Raw genomic sequence first — 26,510 nt, forward strand, 5'->3', positions numbered from 1 at the left:
TGTGACATTTAATTTCATAGTTATTCTTAAGTTCTATCAATTATGTTTAGCAGCAACTGTAATACCGTCTCTTTATTTTGTCAGTTTGAGACTTTTCTACAGCAACTGCTGTTATACATATTTTTTTCCCATTGCCTTCAATGCTTTGTGAGGGCATTTGTGATTGTGCTTTATCAACTCTTCCTAGCAACAACGAAAATTTGAGTCTGATGGAGACATGAATTCTGCCTAGCAACAAGTCATATATGCCATTTATTTATTTGGCCAATGAGGTACATGCATTATGACTGAGCTAAATACCGATCGCTTTAATAGGCAAATAGGGTGGTTATGATTGAGCCTTATCAACTCTGCCTAACAACAAGTGGCGTTTGCTATTTTTTGGGCCAATGGGGCAGTTATGATTGAACCTTATGAATTCTGCCTACAAGTGAGCTATACCAATTTTCTCAGTAGTCACAATGGAGCAGTTTATTAAAATTGATTCCGATGAATTTTTCCTAGTAACAAGTGACGACAGAAAAACAAAAAATAAGTAATTTGGTTGTATTTAAGTGTTTTTAATTATACACTAATCGAATGGGGCAACATCGCCCCCTCCCACATTATTTGTTGTTCCTTCTAAAACTACAAAGCAGAAAACCCAACAATAGATCGCCAATATTTTTATTATTAGTATTATTCTTCATAATATCGTTTATACATGAGTGTTATTATCCAAGCAGGAGACTTTTACCCTTAAGTGTTTTTACTTTTCTAACGAGCTGTGTATTTCTTTCATGGTTTCATCCATGAACAGTCAAACGGCCCCACCCTGGTAACTTGACCCACCCCGCTCCTGTCGCTTGGCGCCCCCAACCCTTCGGCGTTGTAAGTGTGGAGCCACAAGAGCAAAGCCATTCCCTCTGGGACACTCTGGAATAGATCGTGCGGTGGGAGCTGATTCAGCATTCTGGTCTGTCCCCTTCCTCCCTCCTTCCCTCCCTCCCTCCCTCCCTCCCTCCCTCCCTCCCTCCCTCCCTCCCTCCCTTCTCTTCCTGCAAACACACTCCCAAACTCTCTTATCGCTGCATTTCTTTTGCATCTATCTTCTTGGCAGTGAGCTTTTCATAGCAATTCACTGGAAGCATTTTAGAGAACAAAGAAGGCTGTTTGCTGGCGGGACGGCAACATCCGGCAGCAAAAATAGGTCAAAGGAATCTTTACACATTAAATTGCAGATACTCGTAATGAAATGAATGAAGATGTGAAGTGGAAAAGGTAGAACCATAGTAAAACATGGTGGCTGTCAATCTGATGGAAAATGCAATACATATATATTTGTTTAATTCATTTTTACTTCGGACCATGTGTGAGTCTTTTTGACATGGTTCCAAAGTGGACAAAAGCATTCGGGCAGGAGCTAAGAAAAAGAAAGAGGAAAGTATGTACGTATTCAAAAGGTCCAAGCCATCATCAGATTGATTAATGAATTGATTAGGTGACTGATCAAGGAGAGCTGCAACAGGATTGTTGTCTTTTATCAGACTTCTCGTCTCGGAACAGGAGCCTGACCGATAGAATCTATTTTAACCCCCCCCCCCCCCCCAAACTTTCTCCTTGCTTTGACTACTACGTCACCTCTATTGATAGCCAAGATCAAGCCACTATCGGTTGCTGCCCTCTTTTCTATAGCTGCTATCTATGTAGCATCCGTTTTTAGCGGTTGACTGAAGGGTTTGTTTACATGACAACGACCTTGTGAAAACAGGGATGATGTTCCGTAGTTTTTTAGGTTCCGTGTATATTTGTCAAACCGTTCACACGGCCCTACGAAAATAACGAGGAGGGAGGGGGGCTGGGGGGGTTGGCATGATATTATAAATATACTCTATAAAGGCTCTAAATTAGGGCTGAGCAACAAAAACGACAACTTCTGTATTTCTTTGATAAAACTTTGCGGGGTATGCGTTTACATCATGCGTGATAACTCTTCTGCTGTTTTGGTTAGCAACAAAGTTCAAATTTCTGAGTTTGGTCATGTGACGTTCACAAGCTGAGCCATGACTGGTCGTTACCTGAGGAACTGTGTCAGTTGAGACCCCCCCCCCCCCCCCCAATTAATCAGACGTTTTTGGGGCTGACTTCCCCTTTAACTATTTTAATATCTGAATCTATGAACTGAGGTCATCACTGATTCTACTTTTTTTACACTTTGCAATAAGACTTCACACTTTATCTTCCTCTATGGGGGCTGTGGTTTTGGTTAGCAACAGATCACAAATGAGCTCAGCAATTAGCCATTTAATTTTCTTGAGTAAATAACAGTGTCTATAAACTGAGTTGATTCCAGTTTTTTGTTTTTGTTTTATATGGCAGAAGGGACATGTTTATTGGAGGGAGGTATTTATTTTCTCAATATACACAAGGATTGCCATTTTTTGAGAAGACACGGTATGTGGGTTTCAAATTTAAAATAAAGTATATGTACATTTAAATTGCTTAGCATCTTTAATAATGTGGAGGAAAATAATTGACACCATCTGGTAAGCTGCCACACTTTGTTACTCTTCATGTGCTGCTGTTTTGCTTAGCAACAGACATGTAGACGCGACTGTTTTAATTGCTCCCATTCAAAAACACAAATTTTCCAGTGTTTACAGATTGCAAAATGATAGCAAAAAGACAAAATTGAACCGTTTTCAGTCGGGAGTGGCTTTATGTAAACAGTGTCTCAACTGAAAGCATTGTCAAAAACCCTCATGCACACCCACATGGTACCAAATTAACTGGTAGTGTGTGTGTGTGCGTGGCCTACTCTCCTCAAACATGCCCCGGCATGTCTCCTAGGAATGCCTGTTATGCATTGTGTCGGGAATTTTTTTTCCACATGCCGATTTATCTGCCCAAAATCCCAAAGGTCATTGCACCCCCCCCCCCCCCCCACACACACACACACTCTCCAGCTTATCCGCCCCACAGCCGCATCAGTGTGGGAAAAAAAATAGGAAAAAAACACACACACACTGTGGAATGTCTTCTTAAAGAGACACCCAAATAAACAAGCCTCCTCTCCACAGGTACTGGAGCAAGTAATGAGTGTTTTGAATGCACGGGCCCTTGTCTTCCACTGGGAGATAACAGTATGTGTGTGTGTGTGTGTGCGCGTGTGTCTTTCCCCATCAGTGAGTACAAACAGTGAGGGGCGCCAATCAGTAGCAATTATGCTCAAAGGCGAAGAGAGTCAAGAACAGCATTCCTCCTCAGCACGACAAGTGCTTAAGTCAGCCTTGATTAATAGCGACGTCTGTCTCCAGCATGACGGGGAAATTTGCCTCCTCTCAAGTGCAAATACGTTTGATTCTGGCACACAAACTCCCCCTTGCATCCCCATTGGCAAAGCTTCTTGGCAGCGTCTAGTGTTTTTTATTTTATTTTTTTCTACCAAGGTCCGAAGTGAGATAATTAGAGCAAAAGAGCAACACTCAAATAGTAAATGAGTTAAGGTATTTTAAAGGCATATGTGATCCAAGTCATTTGGCCAATTTCTGCAATAAAAAGTAAACATGAGTCAGTCTAGAATTAATTTGATAACTTCAATATTTTTCATGTACATTCCATTCCTTTAAAAACACATTTTGCCACTTGCTGTCGACTGAAATGACATCACAGGTGCTCAAAATTCAAGTAACGACCAATCAAGGATCACTTGATTTCTGGGTTTGGTCATGTGACGTTACCAAACTGAGCCATGATTGGTCATCATTACCTGAGCCCTGAGCACACGTGATGTCATTATCAGTCGACAGAAAGTGGTAAAATGTGTCAAAATATTAGCTTGTTACTTCTGATAATGGCTAAATGAGTCAAGTAGCCCTTTAACTCATTCACTACCATTGACGGCTTTAGACGTCAAAAATAAATTGTAACTATTTCTATTAGTTTAACATTTTTCCACTTTAGGGAAAAAAATATTGTACATTTATACTTTTATTTATATTTGTACAAATATAAAATTTGTGATTAATCGTGAGTTAACTATTTAGTCATGTGATTAATTACAACTTAAAAATGTAATCGCCTGACGCCCTAATTTTTAATAATATTTTCTTTTTTTATATTCTTTTTTCAAAAAAGAAAAGATTATTAAAAATGTGGTCATCAGGCGATTAAAAGTTTTAATTGTAATTAATCGCATGATTTCAATAGTTAATTCATGATTAATCAAAATTTTGATATCTGTTCTAAATTTACAATATTTTTTTTCTAGGTTTTCATACTGTTGTTAGCAAAAGTGGAAAAAAACTAACAGAAATAGTTCAAATTAATTTTTGACATCTATAGCCGTAAATGGCATTAAATGAGTTAATGACATATATACTGCCACTTATTTATTATTTATATATGTTGGAAAATGGTCACATTAATAAATCCATTTAAATTAAATAGTTTGAACTAAAATAAAACCTTGTGAAAAATGAGATGTGTTCATTGAATTTAAAAATATTGAACATAATAATTCTAGTCATCAATAAATGAATTACATTAAAATAAATCTAAACTTTTGAGACAATGAGATATTTTTTTAGCCAATGCGAAAAAAAGCCAATGCGAGAATGTAAAAAATTTTTTTTCAAGACACAGGTCTGGCATTTGTTATTAAAGCTAAAACTTAGCATTCCTTTGTTGTCTTTCACTCATCCTTTTTACAATTATATAACAGTTAATGTTCTCTCATGGCGATCGTTTAACTCCAAAGATTAAATTCTTTGGCATTCTTCAAAATACGAGCAAATGATATGTTTGTTGAAATCTGTTGTAATATAATATGTCCGAACAGAGAAAACAAACAAACCCACTATTATTATATAAATTTATGACCACCTCAGAACCTGTTTGTCGTGGCGACCCTGTTCGGGCCCTCTCGCAGGAACAACATGTCCTCTGTGGCTCATCTTAGTCAGCAAGTCAAGGGTCAACATGCCAAGGCCGATGCTGCTCTCCTCCGCAATGAGCGCAATCAATGTTGCGAGTGCTCTTCTCATATATCCCGCCGTCATAAGCTTTAATGATGGTTTACACAGCACGGCGTGTACACTGCGCCAAGATGGCTAATCCATTTCATTACTGGAGAGAAGCCAACGGGAGAAGTTGAAGCTTTTTTCCTGGTCAGGTCGTGGGACGAAAACAGTACTACCCTTTGGGGTGCCCTAAGCCCCACCCCCAAATGACATCACAGCTGCTCAGGGCTCTGGTAACAACCAATCAGGGGCCACGTCTCACCTCTTTTTTGAAGATGCGATGTCATTGGTTGTTACCTGAGCCCTGAGCAACTGTGATGTCATTTTCAGTCAGCAAGTGGCAAAATGGCCGCCCCCTGAGATAGATAAAAGGTGGATTTTGCTGCTTAATTCACATTTATGTTTAACTGACATAACAAAGACCCTGCAAATAATTATGTACAATTCTTTTGTAAGCAGTATATGGCATACATAGGAATAAAAAGAACATAAATGCAAATGTGAGAATTGTCGTGTTACAAAGCCTGCATAAGAGGTTGCTGCCCCACCTGTTTTCCATAACGTGCATCATTACAAAGTCAAGAATCCTCCCTTCTTGTAATTATTCAGTGCAAATTGATGGTTCACGTCGCCAGCGTGATAGCAAACTCTGGAAAGAGTGCATGTTGTTAGGTTATTATTTGGTTAAGGACGTAACCAGGGCCCAAAATAATGCACGTATAACACGATAATAACGTGCCGCAGAGTGTGCGGTGGGACAGCGCATGCTGTGTGTGTGTGTGTGTGTGCGCGTGTGTGCATGTGTGTAGTCCTGGGGATGCCAGTTTATTCCGGCCAGACCCGGAGGCGGCCCATGTCCCACATATACTGTATGTCGTGTCCCTGAGGCCGAAAACAACATTCTGACTCACTGCACTGACCTTCCATGTGCATTTGATGTGGCGCGCCAGCCCAAGATGTGTGCACTAAAATACAATATAATACTGTTATGCATATTATTATTGTCCTGTAATGTCACTTTTTGCCTGAGGGGGTGATAGTGAGGCCTAATGGAACCTGGATTTCTGGCATTATGTACTTTTTTGACTTTTATATTTAATATGAATTTTTGAATATGGTTAAAATAGTTGTTTTGTGTTGTATTTTTTAGTTTTGTGTTTTTTTTTTACACCTGTGTAGCAAACCAAAAAAAACACACACAAAAAAACCCATCTGTGACGTGATCCGGGCATCATGAGTCACTGAGAATTAATACCCAATGCCAGGCCACGAGATGACCGCAAATTTTATGTTTTCCCTTGAATCATGCCCTGCCTGTCTCTTTATCCAAATTATAGCAAATGCTTTATTTTATTTTGTATTTGATATTTTGATCTACAGGTATTTTATTTATTTTTGCATTGTATTTTGTAGTTAATATTTTTTGTGTGTCTATTATGTAGTTTTGTATTTTGTATTCTCTAGATTCTATATATGATTATTGTATTTTATTTTATTTTATTTTCATTCATGTTGTTTGTATTTTAAAATTAATGTTGATTTTGTTTTGTATTAGTTATTTTTGTGTTATTTTTGTTTTACATTTATTACTTTATTTTGTATTTTACATCTATATTTACATTTATATATTTTTTATGTGGCACGTTTATTTTAGTTAGTAATTTTTTAATTATGCTACTAATTTGAGTCTTTAGCATTGACAAATATCAATCAGTTTTCAAAGCACAACTGAAGTTGTTTGTTTTTTTAATCGATATAGGCCTACAACTGTTGCATTTTGTAAATTCTAAAACTGGCATGTTGTTGATATTAAAGTAATTTTACATCTACCAAGTTAATCCCAGTTTGTGTAAAGAATGCTTGAAAAAAACAATGCAACAAAACAATAAAGCGAGCTAGGTTCAATGTAGCCTTTGCTGTTGAAACAGATGTAATATTATGAGGGCTTTCGTATGTCATAATATACTGTATTTACAAAGCCACAAAAATACTCTTTGGCCTTTTTCGGGACATGTGGTTACGGTTTCTGTCTTGGAAAGAAACGGACGGCAATTTTAGCCAGAAGCCTTCTGACTTAAACAGCTTTAACTAGCAGTTTCACAAGCAGTTTCAGAGTTTAATCAGCAATGCAATTTTAAACAGCGCCTTACCAGACGTTTTAGTCATATGATTTAGCCTGAAGCTTTAGCCAGAAGCATTAGCCAGCTGTTTTAACCAGATGCTTAAGACAGCAGTTTTTGCCATAAGGTTTAGCCAGAAACCTTAGTCAGCACTTTTAGGCTTCCGCTTTATCCAGCAGCTTTCGCCAGCATCTTTGGCCACTGGTCAGTAGTTTTTCCTGATAATTATCGATCGAATTGTTTATGTATCCCATAAACAAACACGGAATGGACTGCTGATGGACTGATTAATTAAATAAAAGCACAAGTGCCAGGTAACATGATGTAGAATTGAAGCAGTGGATGGTTGTTTGCTGCCTTCTAGTGGCCATTTGGTCATATTACAACTATCTTCAGGCTTACAAATCATCTTTGCAATTTCTTTTTAAAAACGATTTTTGGCGGTGTGTAATATTTAAAATGATAAAATGGTATACGCATGCTACATTCAGTGTATTTAGTTTGTGGTTATTTAAAAACGTCGGCACATTTTGGTGTTTAAATACAACAATTTAGAAATTTTAATGACATACTGGACTTATTTAACCACCAAGAATTGCTCTCTTCTGCATATTTATATATATATACATATATATATATATGCACACATATATTTATATGTGTACTTACATAAATTTCCTAATTTTAAAACTCCCGTCTTAATTAAATAGTACTTGAGTAACCAGCAATTGTTACCATATTACGGATTACAAATACAGGACATTGTTTGTCTATAAGTGCCCTGCGATTGACTGATGACCAGTCCAGGATGTACCCCTGTGGTACCCCGCTTCTCTACACTAAAACCAGCAGGGAAAAGGCTCCAGCTCACTTGCAGCTAATGAAAACAAGCGCTATTGAAACCAGATAGATGGGTAGTTTTTAGGGATATCAGCACAGCAATATATTGGTTGCGTGTATCCCTATGGGTCAAGAGAGTCTGGGTTCAAATCTCTGCTCAGGCCTTTCTTTGCATGGATTTTTCCGGGTAGTCTGGCTCTCTTTCCATAAAAAAAAAGCATGTTAGGCTACCTATTGCCCATGAATGTTTTTTTGTTTTTTTTTCGTCAATGTGTGTCTTGTTAGCTGGCGACCGGTCCATGGTACCCACATGCAGGCACAGCTCCAGGATAGGGGTAGTTTGGCAAGCCACACCCACTTTCTTCCATAGACAGCAATTCGGCTCCGCCCAAAAACAGGCCGTTGCAACGTTGCGTGACGTTGTCTTCGTGAGCAACGTCACTCTTTACTCTTCAAGTTATTCCCGCAACGACATAAGTAATTCGGTACTGTCTGAATTTTTACTCCGTCTCTGTAGAAAAAAAAAGACTTCAACTGAGTCGCTTTGTGATGAAAAAAAAAAGACTTCAACTGAGTCGCTTTGTGACGAAAAAAAAAGACTTCAACTGAGTCGCTTTGTTACGTCACTCCGCTCTTTGCGCATTTGTTCATTCGACTGTCTTTTAGCTCAGGTTTGCCCCGCCTCAGAAAATGACCGATAGGACGGTTGACCAGACTCACTGTGAGTCTGGATTTCCAGGCTCGGATAGGGGGGCTGAGAAAATATATTTTAAAATATCAAATAAAATGCTGCAGGGGGCTTAACTATTGACAATTCTGAACATCCGGGCATTTCTGATATTTCCGCAATGCAAATACTTCCGGCATATTGTATTGCTTTTGCCTGTATAGCATATGTAATAAAACTTCATGGGTTGTTCACTACACATACAAACCATGCAGGCAGATTGTTATAGTATGCTTTTCAATGAGCGGAGAGGCTTCCAAGTTAACCACCATTTTAACTTGTGACGTAATCTTGGAATTGTCAGAGATTTTGAATGGAGGCTCCCCTATATCACTTAGCATAGGCTTTATCTCATCTACTGCGATTATGAGGACAAGGCATATATATATATATATATATATATATATATATATATATATATATATATATATATATATATATATATATATATATATATATATATATATATGTGTGTGTGTGTGTGTGTGTGTGTGTGTATATGTGTGTGTGTAAAGAGATGAATGGATGGGTGGGGGGAAAAAAACAAAAAAACTCAACAATTTCGTTCTTATGAAAATAATTTAAAAAAAACATTTAATGAGTCAAGCGCTGTGTTTTACCAAATTGTCCATGTTGTTCTGTTGTTATGGTTACAAAATGAGAAGAAATTATATTTTTTGTTCAACTGCTAAGATGCGTCAGTTACATTCACTAGCTATGGCAATCGTCAGTAATGTTATGCGCTTACTCCATGTAAACACTGCTGTGATGTGTACTGCGTGGCGCGGGTTGGTCCTGTGCCACTTTCTGACACCTGATTGGCTCAACCCGCTCCCCCTGAGCCAATCGCAACGCGACTCTAGCTCCTCCTGCAGTATCGCTTCTATGGCGGAACACCGAGCAGGAATTCCGCCTATGTGACCATGACAGCGTCGTAAACGGCCGCCGCCGAGGGATGAACACTGTGGATTCAGAGCCAACCTGTTGCCCGGTGTCAAACGGCGACCTCGATGCTTAAAACTTACTGCTGTCCGAGAGTAACTTTGCCTTTTTGCTTTTATATTCCCGCCATGGCGGAAGTACATTTATGTTCAAGCTAAGGCGCTTGCTCAGATGCTTCGAGTTGGACTAGTGCCTTGTCTTTTTTCTAAAATACATATACGTTGTCGAACTTTATTGCCAAATTATGGATTCCTTGGACCAGCTATCTCACGGACTGGCCAACTTGTCCATGTTTCCCTTCTTTGATATGGCGCACTACGTCGTGTCCGTCATGGCTCTGAGGGAGCAGCCAGGTAAGATCAGGTGTGCTTGCCCTTTAACCCCTGACAGCTTTCCAAACGTCCCCAAACAAACAAAACAGTCACTCACTGGACCAATTTGACTAATTCGAGCCTGAAGCATGTTATTCAAATGTTGCCATACAAGCAAAAGTACTTTTGTGTGGATTTTAAATACTACAAGTAATCTCAGCCGCCACAGTCATTAGAATTAAATTACTAGTAGCCGTAAATATGATAAATAGTGATACTATGCGATCTAAAGATCAACTTTTGAGCACTCTTCAAGACTTTTAACTGATTCACTGCCAGTCATTTTAGAACATTTCAAAATTGCACAAATTAGGCTCAGTTGCATGTGTTTAAAGTAGCACAAAGCATCTGCAGTCTTAAGACGGAAACTAAGACTTGTAGATAGATGTTTCACTGTCATATAGCCGAAAACGTGACGTGATAAAAGTTGGCAAACATTCTCAGGGAGTCAATTTCCACAAAAAGACGTTTTGGTGTGTTCTGAGGAAGAGGCGCTTCTGGCAGCAAATAGAGATACTTGCCAAAAGCATGTAATGATGTATTTAAAAGCCTGGTAGATTAACAAAATTAAAAAAAAATCATGTGTGTGCGTCTCTAAAGTAGCACACAATATTTATGTATAGCAAGCCTTTTTTGCGATATAAAAAAAAAAGTGACGCAAGTTTTTAATTTAATCCAAAAGTTCCGTTTTGGACAAACCTGATTTGATTTGGCAAAACTAGATGTTTATTTTATTGTCAATCATCTTCTTAAGGTTGTCAGCACTTAAGTTTGTTTATTTAAAAAAAAAAAGTTCAAACGTACCACAAAATGGCCTGGAGAGCAATATGTTGATGGCTTTGACTTGAGCATAGAGGAGAATGGCGATCATCCCAAAAAATGTTTGAATATTAAAATTTGCAAATGCCAAACTGTAAATATGCAGGGCTTCACTTTCCATGTAACAAATTTAACATATACAAATAAAACATATCTAGGAACATGTTTAGCAAGTAAACACTGGCTGCCGTCAGACTGTAATGCAATACTAATGAATAGAAACATACTTTTGTTTTCCACATGAGAGCAAATTAATCCAGTTCTGGACACTATGCCGATTTGTTTTTAATCCCCAAAACAACAACCAAAAAAAACATCTATTAGCGACACATGCTTTCATCGGACGGCAACTAAAGGGCAACAAGAAGTGGCCAGACTTATCGGGAGTGTGTAATTGCGTCAAAATGCAAGCATGTGCCCCCCCGTTGACATTATATCGCAGCGGTAATGGCGCAAAGAACAGGTGCACGCTCAAATAGCATCCATTGTCGTCAAGTTAGCTTGGGCTATTTTGGAACGTGCCTCACAAAGCATCCCCAGCGCCTGTAACCTTTTCACCCTTCGTTCTTGACACCCCGCTATGACCGTCTCGAACGCAACACATGCAGAAATGCGTGTGTTGACGTGACGGTGTCATATATTTGCGCTGGTAACGCGCAAGACAACTTTTTTTATTCCCAAAAAGGAAAGGAATGCATTTGGCCATTCCTCGCTTCCTCTTTCTTTCCCGTGTTTAATCCTGCCTCGTTTTCAATGCACATACTCCAAATCCTGCGAGGGACTCCTGAGGGAACAATAAACCTTTCCTCAAATAGTGGAACTGTTCTTAAGGCAAGTCAAATATTTGACATTTTAAAGAAATTTCATGGAACACCACCAAACAAAAATGCAACAAAAGTATTAGCGTATACTGAAATAATGATGAGCTCAACACAAACCTATTATTCTGTTGTATGAATGGCAACAGGTTACACGTTAATTATACCGCCTGCCTTTTATTGTACTGCCTGTCACTGTACGTTGCAGGCATAGATAGATGAACTCATTTGTTGTAAATAAATCAAGGATGTGACTCGATTCAAAAAATATTTTGCATGGCAGTTGAAAAGTCGGATCACAACTTTTTGTGCCATAGTATTCAACACAACGTGTAGACATTAGGGGTGTGCCAAAAAGTCGATTCTCATTTAGTGCGATTCAGAATCGATTTTAAATGTCCCAAAATCGATTTTATTTAAATTATTTTATACTGTCTTCCTTTTGTTTGTGTGTGCCTTTATTGGGAGTGCTGTTCATGTTGTACCCGATTTGGCCACTTAGGGGGAGTGTGTTTCCACGCGGTCTGATACACTGTTACACGATCAAGTTATTCCAATAAAAGTTTTTTTTTTGCAGCGTGGAGACGTTCTTTTGACTGATAAAAGTGCCGCGAGTAGCGCGCTAATTAGCATTAGCGAGTCAGAGTAGATCATTACGATTCCTTGAACATCTTTAAATTGAAGCAAAAATCATTGTCAATCAAATCAGTTTGAATCGAAAATCGATTTTGAATCGAATCGCGCACCCAAAAATCGTAATCGAATCGTGAGACATTCAAAGATTCCCAACCCTAGTAGACTTATTATTTTGGTTTTCATGACAATTATACACATGAAATGTGCTGACATTTTGCCCCCTGGCGTGTCATATTTGCCTATTCTTCTGTCGATGGAATCAAATGGCTTGCGAGTGCTTCGTTTGGATGCAAACAGATTTTTGCACAGAGCCACAATTTTAATGGGGCTCTCATCACGTATTTTTGTTTCGTTTTGTTTTTAATGAACCGGCTCTTCTGGAAACTCCTAAAATTCCCGACAGCCTACCACGCCCTGGTTCCAGTAGATTCTGGGGTGTGCTGGTCGCTCCACAATGTTGTGTGCACCCATTTACATGATCGCTTCACACTTGACATATATTTGAATATACCAATATGTGTAAAGGCTCCTCCCTCACCCCCATCTGCTAGTTTTAAGTAAATAAAGGCCCTCTGCCACGATTTATCGAGCTATCTCTTTTCCTGCCAAAGTGCTCTCACTGGAGTTTACTTTGCAATGACTTTGTGGACATTGGATTTGTTTGAGAGGAAGCAGGCTGGATGTGAAGGAGAAAAAGCAGTTTCAAAAACAACATAGTGGATACGTTCTTCAGGCTAGAAATGAGCAGAGATAAGGCATCTTTCTATGCGACTGGGAAAGAAGGGTGTGGTCAAGCCGTTGCAAAGTCCAGATAGATATCAGCAGTTTGAGAGCGAGCGAGAAGGGGGTTAAAGAACCTGCACGAAACTTGCCCTACACCCACCGGAGAATAGATCATGAAATATTAGTTTTCAACATTACCATTATTCAATACCACTTTTTTTTCTTCCAGACCAATACTAGCACGAGTACTCAGCTCTTGAGTAGTCACAAATACTGACACCATTAGTACTTTTGATACATAAAATGTCTTTAAAATAAAAAAAACCCGACCCATATATCCCAATATAGCATTTTCCTTCAAATTGCATGAAATAAACTACAATTTTCTATTCTTCTGATTTCCATTTCCTGATTGTAAAATGGCCACAAGAGGGCTGCCACAAATATGGCCCAGTATCGGACCAATACTGATACTTGGTATCGATACTCGACCGTCCCTAAAACAAACAAACATGAAATCCCTTTTTAAAACTCAAAGACAGTTGAAACGAATGGCACAGGTATGGTACAGGGTTTAGTTCTTCCAAATTTATCACCAGTTCTCTGGCAGTCTAATCTCTGGTTAATCCAGATTATGTCTAACCAAGTGCGCAAGGAGTAGTTTAACCCTTTGACCTCGAGGCCCAAGTATTTATTTACGTTGGATTGGTTGAATTTATGTAACTGGTTTGATTTACTACATAACCAAATACATTTACGGTTAACAAAATGAAAACTTAAAGACTTTCAGCGCTTCGTCGAATAATGCTAGTCCAAATTTAGCACATGGCTTTCCCGGCTATGGAACTACTTTTTGAAGTCGGGATTGTACTTTCGCAAGAATTGACTCTTTGTTGAAGGTTTACTTCTAACTTCTGACGTCGTTGTGGGCCATATGTGAAGAAAAAAAAAACTGTCCTCAAGGTGTGGTGCTTATGGCTCAAGGTCCCAAGATAGAATCGCAGTTACAGAAGTGATACAGATGTGAAAGTGTTGCTACAAGTGACTTTTAGGTCCACAGCACCAGGATTGGCACTCACGGTATCTTGAAATAGATTTTTGTTTTGTTTTTAAATTGTCAAGCCAGAGGGGAAAAAAACGATTTGGAAAAACAAGTAACTTTGCATTTGTTGTTAATATTAGAGAGAGACCGATATGTTTTTTTTTTTTTTAACGAAAACATTTAAAAAGATCGATAAGCAATATGTTGAGTTGATTACTCATTTGCAATAAAAGGGAAAGTATTAAAAATGACAAACTCCGTACCTTTGTTATAATTCCTTTAAGCAAATGTTTAACATCTTTTCATATCTCCAACTTTTAAAAGTTTTTTTTTAATGTATTTTTTTATGTTTGACAATAGGCGTTAAAATAAAATAGGGAGCTCCCAGTTTCAGTAACATTTCTTAAATGAATACCTCAATAAATAAATAGCTCCCTATAATTAAAATAAATAAAGTGAAATAGTAAAGTAAATGAAAGTTTTCCAAAATTTCAATACAACTGCAATGGTCTAAGGCAGTGCCAAATTAACTTGATTTAAAAACAAAAAAAACAAAAAAACAACCCCAATGCCAATATGTGTCACCAAAAAGTTTATATTTCTATAAAACATATTGACATAAAATTGTATAAATATTATAAACAGTACATTTGAATGTTAAAAAATAATTATCTTTCATTGATTGTTTTTGTATCTAAGACTGAAAGCCATCTTGTTTTTATTTACTATTTTGTTTAGATTTTTTTTTAACCTTAAATAAACAATATATATGTATATATATGTATATGTGTATATGTAGGGGAAAAAATCTGATTTACAGTATGTCAAGTAATTGACCTATAATAATAACTTGGTATTATAATCCTGAGATAATGATGGAATATAGTAAATAAAAAGCTTTTGTATTTAACTCATTCACTGCCATTGACGACTATAGACGTAAAAAATTCATTTGAACTATTTCTATTAGTTTCACATTTTTTTCCACTTTTGTTAACAAGAGTATGAAAACATAAAAAAAAAAATATTGTACATTTAGAACAGATATAACATTTGTGATTAATTGTGAGTTAACTATTGAAGATTAATTACAATTAAAAAATGTAATTGTCTAAAGTCCTAATTTTAAAAAAAATAATTCTTTTTTTAATTTAGGGGCATCAGGCGATTACTATTTTTAATTGTAATTTTTCACATGACAACTAGTTAACTCACAATTAATCACAAATGTTATATCTGTTCTAAATGTACAATATTTTTTTTTTTATGTTTTCATACTCTTGTTAACAAAAGTGGGAAAAAATGTGAAACCAATAGAAATAGTTCAAATGAATTTTTGACGTCTATAGCCGTCAATGGCAGTGAACGAGTTAATATTGTAGGCTACTGCTGTAATGAATGTTATTATTCAGTGTCACAAGATATCATGTTAAATGGCGTGTAAATTGTTTTAAAGTGGGGAAAAAAGGGAGTCTAGTGTTTGAATCATCAGGCTACATTGAGTGCTGATTAGCTGGAGGCAATCAGCCGAGCACTTTGACCCCTAATCCACTTAACCACACTGTACTGTATGCTGTATTTGTTGTCATGTGTCTAGTTTATATGTACCGTACTACTTGATCTTCCAGGAGCTCTGGAGGTTTCCCGCTCGAGCCCGTTGGCCTGCTGGTTTAGCTCCATGCTGTGCTGCTTTGGCGGTGCCGTGCTGTCCGGCATCATGCTGGCCGAACCGGCCGTGGCGCCGCTGTCCAACGGCACCGGCATCCTGCTCGCCTCCATCCTCTGGTAAACGAACAAACAGCAGTCGGGTCACAAATACAGATCAAATAAAAATAAACGCATATCCTTTCATAAATCTGAAAAGTTCAAATGACACCTGATAGGAAAAGCTGTCTTTAGAGCCATTTCAAATAATCAACAGTGATCATGTTGTCTATTTTTACATGTGTTTATGATTGTCTAATTTCTTGTGAAGGAAGCATGCATGACGTGTTAACGCTTGCTAAAACTTTGAAGACTTTGTCTCCCTCTGCTGCTACCACATGGAATTGCAATTAGGAAAACATTTAAAGAAAACATGATCTTGTCATTATATAGAGTAGACCTATATATATATTTTTCTTAATTCACTGCCAAAGGCGGCTAAAGATGCCAAATTATATCGTAACTGTAAGGTTTGGCAGCGAATGAGTTAGGCCAGGTAATTCATTCATTGTATTTTTCCCACTTGTTTACATTTTAAGTGTTCGTCACACACCATATCTTGATTTTAAAAATATGTAATGTATGAAAAATAAAGAAAAAAACCGTTATTATTTAAAAATGTATCAGAATTCTTATCTGAAAACCCCAGGAAGAGAATAGAAAAAAAAATTGGTTTTACATTTTTACAAATAAATACATTCAAAGGCTATTCATAATATTTGTGGGTGGCAGACCATCCGGAGATCCAATTATTTGTATACATTATTTACAAATATAAATACCAACAATAAAAATTACACTTAATATAAGCAGTTAAGAAAATGGATGGATGTCCTCTTTGTGTGTGTGTTAAAAAAAAAAAATCCTACAATTTTCGATACAGCCAAAGGTAATTTATTATACACAGTTTAAAAAGAAACAACATGTTTAATCACCCCAAAAAATGAGACCGGTGTAAACTGGTCAAAATAATTCCCTGATGGCAACTGAAAATTCACATTTAACAGAGCTGTATATATAGGGTAACAAGATGGCGTCCATATGTCATGTGACCAGCACGCTGTGATTGGTCAACTACTGGTCACATGACATGTGGACGCCATTTTGTTACCATGCTGAAACCCATTCGGCCAAACTCTCTCTATATACGGCTCTGGCATTTAAGAATCAACACTGCCCTCATCTGGATAAATATGCAACTACCACCACTGGCTGACAAGTTTCCTTTGTGGGTCCCGCAGGTACCTGGTGTTCTACTGCCCCCTGGACCTGGTGTACGGCTGCGCGGCCCTGCCCCCTTTGCGCTTAGTTCTGTCAGGAATGAAAGAAGTGACACGCACGTGGAAAGTGCTGGGCGGCGTGACACTGGCGCACAGCAAGTACGAGGATGGACTGCTCGTCATGATCGCCATCGGCTTTGCCAGAGGTACTCAACAAACCCGTAACCGATAAAACCATCAATAGTGATTGATCACCGCGACGTGTCATAAAACTTTTTGTAATAACGCGGGATGTCGGATCACATCTAACCGGGCCTGACTTTTGTGCCCACAAGGAGCTGGAGGAGGTCTGATTAGTAACTTTGAGCAGCTTGTCCGCGGCGTGTGGAAACCGGAAACCAACGAGCTCCTCAAAATGTCCTAGTGAGTCTTCTGGGAAACTGTCTTTTCACTTTTTGTGTAATACAAAGAAACAAGTGTTGGTTCATAGTTAGAATGCACATTGGGCCGAATTCCCATAACTTCGGCACCCGTGGATTCACCTTTTTGTGGATTTTTTCATCAGTATCAGATTAGTTTTTTTTAATTGAGGGGGTGTTTTTTGTGCAAAACTTTGTGAAGATTATTATTAATTTTTTTCCCCTACTGCATTTCATTGGCTGTTATTTTCGGATTTTCATTAGTATTAGTATTCGTTGTCCACCCCTGTATTATATTTTATATGTACGAAGGATTTAAAAAAAATTCTAAACTTTTATTTCAAGAAATTATTGTTGTAGTTATTTGTTGTAGACATTTAAAAAATATATATTTTTCATGTATTTTTTACATGTGAATTTTTTTTCCCCATAGCTATTTGGTTTATAAATATTCTAAATATGATATTTTATTTAAATTATTTGATAACCGATTTTTGTCTTTAACCATTAGCCAGTTAGTTAATTATTTTTACTTTATTTAAAATTTTATTTGGATTGTTAAGTTTTTTACATATTATTTTAAAAACGTGTTAATATTTTTTTCTATTATATTTATTGTCATTTCCATTTTATTTTCAATTATTTTAATAGACTGAGGTGAGCTGTGAATGTTCCATGCTAACGTATCAAGCAACAGATAATGCTGCCCTTCTGGAGTTGCAGAAGTTCTATGAACTGCTCAACGTTGCCGTCAAGTTGCCGTCAACCTGGTTGAGTCGCTCAAAAGCGCCTCTGCTGCTTGCAGCCATTCAGTGCATTCCGTTTGGCCATGATTGCTTTAAGACGTGATGAATGAAAAATCAACCAAATTCTTATCAAGAATGATCAATTATTATTGTGTGTGTGTGTGTTGAAGCTCAACCAAGGTGAGCCTGATTGGGGCGGTGCTGTTTGCTCTGCAGCAGACGGACTACCTGCCTCTCCGCACGCACCACCTGATGCTCATCTACACCACATTCACTGTGGCCAACAAGGTCAGGCGGGATGGAATCATATGGAAATGTCACTGACCGGTTTTATTGCAGTATTAATCTTACTGTACGGTAATGATTTGGATTTTATTTTTTTTGTGCGGAGGGTGTATCCCATCAGAAAGTTATGATGATAATGTTGTGTATTACAAGCTGGGATTATTATTCATTTATTTATTTATTTTTCATTGTTTTGCTTTTAAGTTGACACATTTGTTATGTTTTTGATCCCCCCCCCCCCCCAAAAAAGAGTACAAAATAGCAATGAAGGTCCAAAGATGAACATGGAGCTGGAAATGGAAATCCAAAAGAAAAACTCCTACAAATGTCATGCTGGACCAAAAATGGCCCACGGGTCGTAGGTTGGCCACCCATGCAACTTGGGGACAAAAGTATTGGAACACCAAACTGCAGCGGTCGTCTCCCCTTTAACGTTTGGAACCTCATTCGCCTCGGCTGGCGCCGTTAGCTTGCTGTTACCCTCAGGGCGGCGGCTTTTGCATCATTTTTCATAGCCTTGCGTCATCCGACCCTCGCCTTGCAAACCCGACGGCGCCTTTCACCTCCGAGCCGTCACAAATTCACAACGAGGCGTTTCGTCAGATTCAATCTCCTGCCCGTCCTGCTGTTTATTTACTTTTTCTGCTTTATATGAATACTTTTGTCTCGCTCAATTTCCACTAACGAGACGCAAATGCTACACGTTTTAGATCGACGTTACGTTGAGCTTTTTGGCCAGTTTTCCACATGAAAGGTTTCGTTCTTTCATGCTTGCTTTTTTCAAGATTTTGTGGTTGACAACGGAATTCATGGTTCCATTTATCACAGCAAGTCTTCCGGGCGCCAAAGCAGCAACACGGCAAACACTTTTACACGTATCCTAATGGGACACATCCCAAAAGTCTCATCTTTGTCTCGTCAGACCACGGAATATTTCCCAAAAGTCATCAAGATGTCTCCTGGGAAAATTGAGACAAACCTCAATTTTCTTTTTTCATTTTAGAACTCCCATGTTTGCCCAGTCTCTTTCTTATGTTGGAGTCATGAACACAGACATTAAAACGGAGGCTGGCAGTTCCCTTTAGATGTTCCTGTGAGGCCCTTTGTGACCTCTTGGGTCTGTCCTCACTTCGCTCTTGTCACTTCTGGGAAGGTTCACTGCTCTTTTTTATCAAACAGTGGTTGACAAATGTGCTACGGAAGAAGGATTAGGGCCAGTGAAGTGGGGGGAAAAGGGTGGGCAGGATTCTCACTTAAAGTGAGAATTCTGACTTTGATGTCAGAAATCTCACTTTAAAGTCAGAATTCTGACTTTACTCTCAGAAGTCTGACTTTAAAGTCACTTTAAAGCCAGAGATGTCAGAAGTCTGACTTTAAAGTCAGAAATCTCACTTTATTCTCAGAAGTCTGACTTTAAAGTGAGAATTCTCACCTTACTCTCAGAATTCTGACTTATGCAGAGCTATGAATTGTGTATGTGTGTGTGTGGGGGGGCAGGGGTGGGGGGCAAAGTCAGAATTGTCACTTTAAAGTCCGAATCCTCATTTTATTCTCAAAATTCGGACTTTAAAGTCACTCTAAAGTCAGAATTCTGACTTGCGTAGAGCTATGAATTGCGTAGGGGAGTCAGAAAGTCCGAATTTTGAGAATAAAGTTAGAATTCTGAAACTACACTCAGAATCAACCAACCCCCCCCCCCTTCTTCACTGACCTTAATCCTCTTCCGTACAAATGCCACGTCTCAATCCTATCAGATTTTATCAATGATCTGTATTCACTTTGCTGACTCATTATGTTGGCACGTTTGTTTACTACTGTACGTTTTTACGCACCTTCCAGACGAGGATGATGCTGACGGGCTCGGCGACGTCGCCCTTCGCCCCCATCGAGTCGGTGCTGCACAAGACGCTCTTCGCCGGCTTCTCCCCGTACGCCGCCCTCACAGCGGCGCCGGCAAATAACACCGCCGCTGGCGCGCCGACCAAAGAGCCTGGCAAGCCTCCCGCCAACGGGGCGAGCCTCCAGACCAAAGACAAGTCGGCGAAGAAGAGCGACTGACGTAGCCTTCGCCGTTGAGCCTTCACAACACGTTTGGTGAACATGGTTGCCTTGGTGGGATGTCTTTCTTAAGCTGATTCCAATCAAGTCTGCACCTTATTTTGGAGGGTACAGTACTGTGATGGTTTCAGCCCATTGCACACTTGCGACATTTGCCTTAATTTAAAATATATATATTGATTCAGAAATTAAAATTCATCTCTGGGTTGCGGGATCAATGCTGAGCAATTGAATGGCTTTTTGTGTGTAAAATACTCCGCTATTTCCTGCAAATGCTATTTTTTTCTACAACGCGAGCAGGTATGATCTTTTGTTTTTTGTTCTGTGATTATTCTATATTGTATTTAAAAACATTTTTTAATCACTGCACTTTTGACAATGAAAAGCTTTTGATGAATGAATTGTAAGTGAACACCTGAAATTAAAATAAAATTTCAATGGAAGCATTTGACTGATTGATTGCTAGTATCAAGATTACGCAACACTCTAAAGATAAATATTTGTACACAACGTTTGAAAAGCGATCTGTTTTTAATGATGAGTAGTTTATTAAAATCACAAAATATTTGCATATAATAAACACGCCAGTATGGATATGCTGGCGGGGGCTAATTGTAAGTTTCTGCAATACAAAAATGGATGGGTGTCTTGAGTTGTCTAGAAATGTATATCTGTATATACAGTATGTTAATATTTTATACATTTTGCATCTCGTTAGCTTGTGCATGCGTACCTATTGTGTGTAGGGAGGGCATACAGTATTACACAATTCCACTCAAACGTATCCATGCAACATGAGGACCTCGTGGAGAAGGGGGAAAAAAGCTGCTGGAGCGCATACAGCATGATGGTGCCCATTTGTGAACTCCACTATAGAATAAAGCGTTGCATCAGTGTAACATCAGCACCTGCTGCAGTGGGATCCCTGCAGTGAATCCAAATGAAGAAAAGAAGAAGACAAGTAAAGATGATGAAACGCTAGAAATGATGCACCTGCCTTACATTTTAAACTCCACGCGCCTTCCTGCGTTCTTTTCATTGTGTGTGATAACCTGCCATAGAACATGACAGGAAGTCTGCCATTTTAGTTTGCAGCCTTCCAAGATGGACCCTGGTTGGCTTTGTCTGATGGGCAACGCTAAATTGCGAAACATTTTACTTTTTTTTAAAATTGTTTTTATTTTTATCCACTGTGTAAGTTGCAGTGCAGGAGATGACCACTTGGTGTCATCAGGATGCGCTGATGCCTCTTGATGCCTGGCGAGCAGCTGCAAGCCGGGAGGGTTGTGAGAGATGTTGGAAGGGGGGGGGGGGGGGGGGGCTTCTTTGTGGAGCCAACGGTAGCTGCTGCTGCTGCTGCTGCTGCATGCGTGTGTACGAGTGTGTGCTTGCGCGTTTTTCTATGCTCGAAGGGACACATTGATAAATTTCTGGGAATGCGGAGACATTTGGACATAAAAAAAAAAAAAACAAGACAATGTCATGGTGTTTAGAAGTTTAAAGCAAGGGATTGTATTGTGGCTCTCGTTTTCCTCTTGTAATACAGTAATATCAAGAGGAAAATGAGGGCCACCAGACCCAGATACAAAAAAAAAACTGAGAGAGGCAATGCCACGGCGCAGCGAGGCAGTGATTCATATAAACATAAAGCAAAGAGATTCCCAGCCAATTACTGAAGATTGACATATCGTTTTGATAATACCATCGATCCTTTTTTCCCCGTGCAAAACACTGGGAGGCATGGTATTCTAATTTCTTTAAAATCCTATTTTTGTGTGTTTTAAAAGCTGGAAGCACAAATAATATAGAGATAAACAAATAAATACTAGAAATCACTTTAATTATGGGCCTTAAATCTATGAAAGTTTGACTTTATTCAACTTTTCAAGGATACCCCCCCCCCCCCCCCCCCCAACATTTTACAAGCATCTGTATACATAATTTTTGTTTTCTTTTTTGCAACATTTGTGACGATCACCACTTGTCTTAATCCGGAGTGTTTTTTTTCTTTTTTGGGCGGTGATGCAATCGATGTCATCATTACTTCAAGTGGGAGATGAAACGCGAGATTGGGACCACAAAGAAAAATATTTTACCAGGCAGGAAGAGGGGGAAAGAGTACGAGAACAAGATAAAAAGAAGAGGAGATCAAAATGTGATGGCTGCAAGGGACAACAAGGACGTGGCGTCGCACACCCTCTCACTCCTTGATATATGACATGCTGTCACTTGAAAAAAGCAGCAAAAATAAATAACTACTGTAATCAAACTTGCAAAGCAAGACTAAAGGCTTCTTTATAAAAAAAAAAAGTTACATATAAATATTACCATATCCATGCTTGGTATGAATTACGTTGAATTCTGTGGATCGCCAAAACAGCAGCACCATCAGAAAGGCGTGAACAGTCTCTCAGTAGAAATATAGAGTTTTTAACAACGACTAGCATTAGACTCTGCCACATGACCACTCTGCAATATTTATGTTTTAAGGAGCCTATTTTAATTATATTGCAACTCAAAACAGCAGCACCTACAGAAGCGATGAATGAGTCGCAGGTAAAAGCTTGATTTTAAAAGGTTTTGAATAAAAATTCATGCTCAATTTAACATTGACATGTACCTAATGTTATGCACGTCCATGTTGAGGTTCTGGGGCTGCTGACCCCTTTTTAACCCAAAACAGCATTATTATTATTATTATTATTATTATTATTATTATTATTTTTATTTTTTATTATTTTTTTATTATTATTATTCTGTCTGCACCTGAGAGACTATGCTGCAGTTTGGAGCTGTTTTGCTGCTTTTTGGGGTTAATATAAAAATAATAATAATTATTATTATTATTATTTATTTATTTATTTTATTTTATTTTGACAAAGATGTACACTCCAGTTGACTGTAACTTGCTCCACGATGTTGTGTGTGTCCAATTATTATTATTATTTTTTTAAGTATTCACACTTGGGCAGCAGAAAATGCTGCTTCACCATGTTTGCTTTGAACTATGGTCTCCTGAGTTTGCAGCCCTCGAGAGAACAAAGAACTTGGGTGTTTTTCTTTTTTTCTTTTTACATTTCTTGAATGTATTAAGGCCCTAAACCATAGACCAGTAGCAGAAGTTTAAATCTGATTATGAGCTAGTGTAAAGTCTTTAGAACTGGACTAATGTGTTCTGGTCATTTTGTCTCCAATCTAGTAAACTACCATCAGCAATTGCAAAAATTACTGCAGACCCTTCCAAGCAGTGGACCTTCTTGAACGTTCTACCTTCTCAACCAGGTGTACTCAACGTTCTTTTGTTCACATCAACATAGGCCAGTGGTTGGTACAGTGTGTGCTTCTGTCACTCCCCCTCCTCTCCCTCCCTCCTCCTCCTTTCTTCCTCCACCCAGGAGGCAGATGGTGTTTTTGCTTTTCATAAAGGATCTACTAGAAATTCTGAGGCGAGAGGGTCCACGTGTGTGGGTTAACGTGACCTTCGGATTGGAAAGCGTTTATTTTTCATTGTGCCTCGTCTTCATTCACTTCTACCTTCCATCAGTCTGCTTCAATTTATTCCACCAAACCACTCAATATTTCTCTTCCTGGTCCACCTCTCCAATCCCCTCCTGTATGCAAAGCAGGTGTCAGCCCGAAGGCTGCGACTTCCTCACAAAAGAGGCGACAGGGGTCTTGGAAGAGGTTGTGATAACGCGCGCACACACACAAGGAGGAGGGGAGTTTAAGGAGTGCAAGGAGTTGTCCATCATTAGTATTCCAGCAGGAGGCTCCTGGCTCGGCCCAGACATCTGAGCGAAGCAGCCGCCGCCGCAGATAAAGAAGAAGCCATTAATCCACGGAAGATTACCAGCACTGATACTTTATCCCGCCGTAATACTGCGATGCAACCGCACTCGTCCCGTTTACAATGGCGTCAGAGGGGGAACCAGAGGATGAAGAGGAGGAGGAGGAGGAAGGGGTAGCGCGAGCTCACCTTGTGGATCCAAAGATGGCAGCAGCACACACAAAGAGACAGCTCGGATTTGATTTGGAGATTTGGGGGAATTGGTGTCGCAGATGGCTTCAGAAAGCCAAGGAACAGCTGCGTGTCCTTCCTGTGACCGAATATGCAGACACCTTTATGCATTTCACTCACTGTTTTCGTTGCACATCAGTCTTACAGTGGCAGAAAGCCAAAAGCTGTTTTTTTCCCCCATCGTGCATACGATGTCAAATTTCAAGATGTCAAAGTTGCATCAGTCATTGGCAGTGAACAGTGAGTCAAAAGCTCTTCTCATCTCCATGCTTGAATGTCAAAGTTGCGCTTCGCTCACTACAGTGGAAAGACAGTCAAAAAAAAAAATGGTGACCAGACGTTCCGCTTTAACCAGTTAACCGTCAAGTATTTCACCCAGCCCCATTGTTTTGTCCCATGTTTACACAGGTTTTTTTTTTCTCCAGTCATCAAGCCAATTTTTTGGGCCATGTATGTCAAGTCCCTCAGTTGTCATAACAATTCATACGTTAAATCAATTAAAAAGGAATTGAACGGTTAACCTATGTCACACATCACAAGAAACATAATCCACAGGCTAACCTATAGCATAGCCTACAAAGCCAACAACTGTATTTGAAAGTTGACCACTTGCCACGACAACAGACAGCCCAGGGAAGGTAAATACCAATCATCAAATGAAAAGGCATTTTGATTGACTAAGTGATTAAACGCATGATCAGCATTCGTCTGGATGATGAAATGCGGAGACGATGCTTCTGATGCATTCAGCAGCAGTGACAAATGAGGCTAAGGAAGAAATAAATAAAGGAAAGGCTGGTGGGAAGACGCGATGGACAAGGAGGAAAGATGGAGCGCAGCTGAGCTCCCGGTGTCCTGAAAGAATCCAATCCTTCAGATGTGGCCGATTGTGTTGCCATGAGAACGCCACAGAGGTCATTGTGAAACGAGAAGGAGAGAAAGAATTGCAAGGAAGGGACAGGGAAAGGCCACAAACCATCTGTTGACATATGAAAAAGAAGGAAATGGTGGATTTGAAACAGAAACAACTCTGAAGCTGGTAAATTGCCATGTTACCCTCCATTCAGTGACGGCGCCATTCACATAGAAGAGTGACAATTAACTCATTCACTGCCATTGATGGTTATAAACGTCAAAAAATAATTTGAACTATTTCTATTAGTTTAACATTTTTTTTCTACTTTTGTTAACAAGATTATAAAAACCTAGATTTTTTTATTGTACATTTAGAACAGATCTAAAATTTGTGATTAATCGTGAGTTAACTATTGAAGTAAAAAAATAAATAAATAATCGCCTAATTTTTAATAATCATCTCAACAGGCGATTACAATTTTTTATCGTAATTAATCGCATGACTTCACTAGTTAACTCCCGATAAATCACAAATTTGACTTATTTATTAGTTACTTTGTCTGATCTCACGCCACGGAACAGGAATGTCTCCCTCTCACAAAGACGATGACTTCCATCACCCAAAACCAACAAATGTCAAAACCCTGCTGGCGTTTCTTGGTCTTTGCAACTACTCCAAACTTTGTTGAACTCACTCACCCACTCCGACAGATGGTCAATGAAAACCTTTCTAACACTCTTTGTTGGACCACGGAAGCAGACACTTCCTTCATCTCCTTGAAACAGCATCTTTCCATTGCTGCAGCTCTTGCGATTCCTGATTACAGTCGCATGTTCTATCTTGACGTGTTTGAAAAGGTCAGCAGTGTTTCTGCTGCCCTTTTATCAGAAGGGGGAAGTCGACAAGTTTGTCTGTATGCATCAACTCCATTGGAAAAATGCGAGCAAAGACACCCAATTTGCGCTTCTTTCGCATCTGCTCTAGCCAGAGTGATTCAGAAAACATCTCACATTGTTCTCCATCACCCGCTGCAGTCCAGTACGTCACAAGTCAAGCTTTCACCATGACCGGAGGAAGACAGAGAAACATTGAAGCATATTTTCTTTACTCATGAAGGAGTAAACATGGCTGAAGGTCTGCTCGAAGGAGAACCGCATTGTTGCGTA

General features: G+C 38.9%; 1 protein-coding gene across 1 annotated transcript; it reads left to right on the forward strand.

The window, feature by feature from the left end:
* The first annotated feature begins 9,549 nt into the window (after nt 1-9,549).
* tmem38b (transmembrane protein 38B) lies at nt 9,550-20,913 on the forward strand. The gene is made up of 6 exons (XM_086097746.1): nt 9,550-9,982; nt 15,667-15,823; nt 16,984-17,168; nt 17,298-17,385; nt 18,298-18,415; nt 20,252-20,913. The coding sequence occupies exons 1-6, from the start codon at nt 9,874-9,876 to the stop codon at nt 20,468-20,470; spliced, it is 876 nt and encodes a 291-aa protein (XP_085953872.1). The 5' UTR covers nt 9,550-9,873; the 3' UTR covers nt 20,471-20,913.
* Nucleotides 20,914-26,510: the final 5,597 nt, after the last annotated feature.

Source organism: Leptonotus elevatus, chromosome 15 (assembly GCF_054856555.1).
Source record: "Leptonotus elevatus isolate MCC_2025b chromosome 15, RoL_Lele_1.0, whole genome shotgun sequence".
Taxonomy (NCBI): Eukaryota; Metazoa; Chordata; class Actinopteri; order Syngnathiformes; family Syngnathidae; genus Leptonotus; species Leptonotus elevatus.

What these genes read in the sequence shown, in the direction of transcription:
- tmem38b (XM_086097746.1), top strand. Translation starts at nt 9,874, where the DNA reads ATGGATTCCTTGGACCAGCTATCTCACGGACTGGCCAACTTGTCCATG. An exon ending in GGCTCTGAGGGAGCAGCCAG is followed by an intron (nt 9,983 to 15,666) that starts GTAAGATCAGGT and finishes TTGATCTTCCAG; the next exon opens with GAGCTCTGGAGGTTTCCCGC. An exon ending in GAGCTCCTCAAAATGTCCTA is followed by an intron (nt 17,386 to 18,297) that starts GTGAGTCTTCTG and finishes TGTGTGTTGAAG; the next exon opens with CTCAACCAAGGTGAGCCTGA.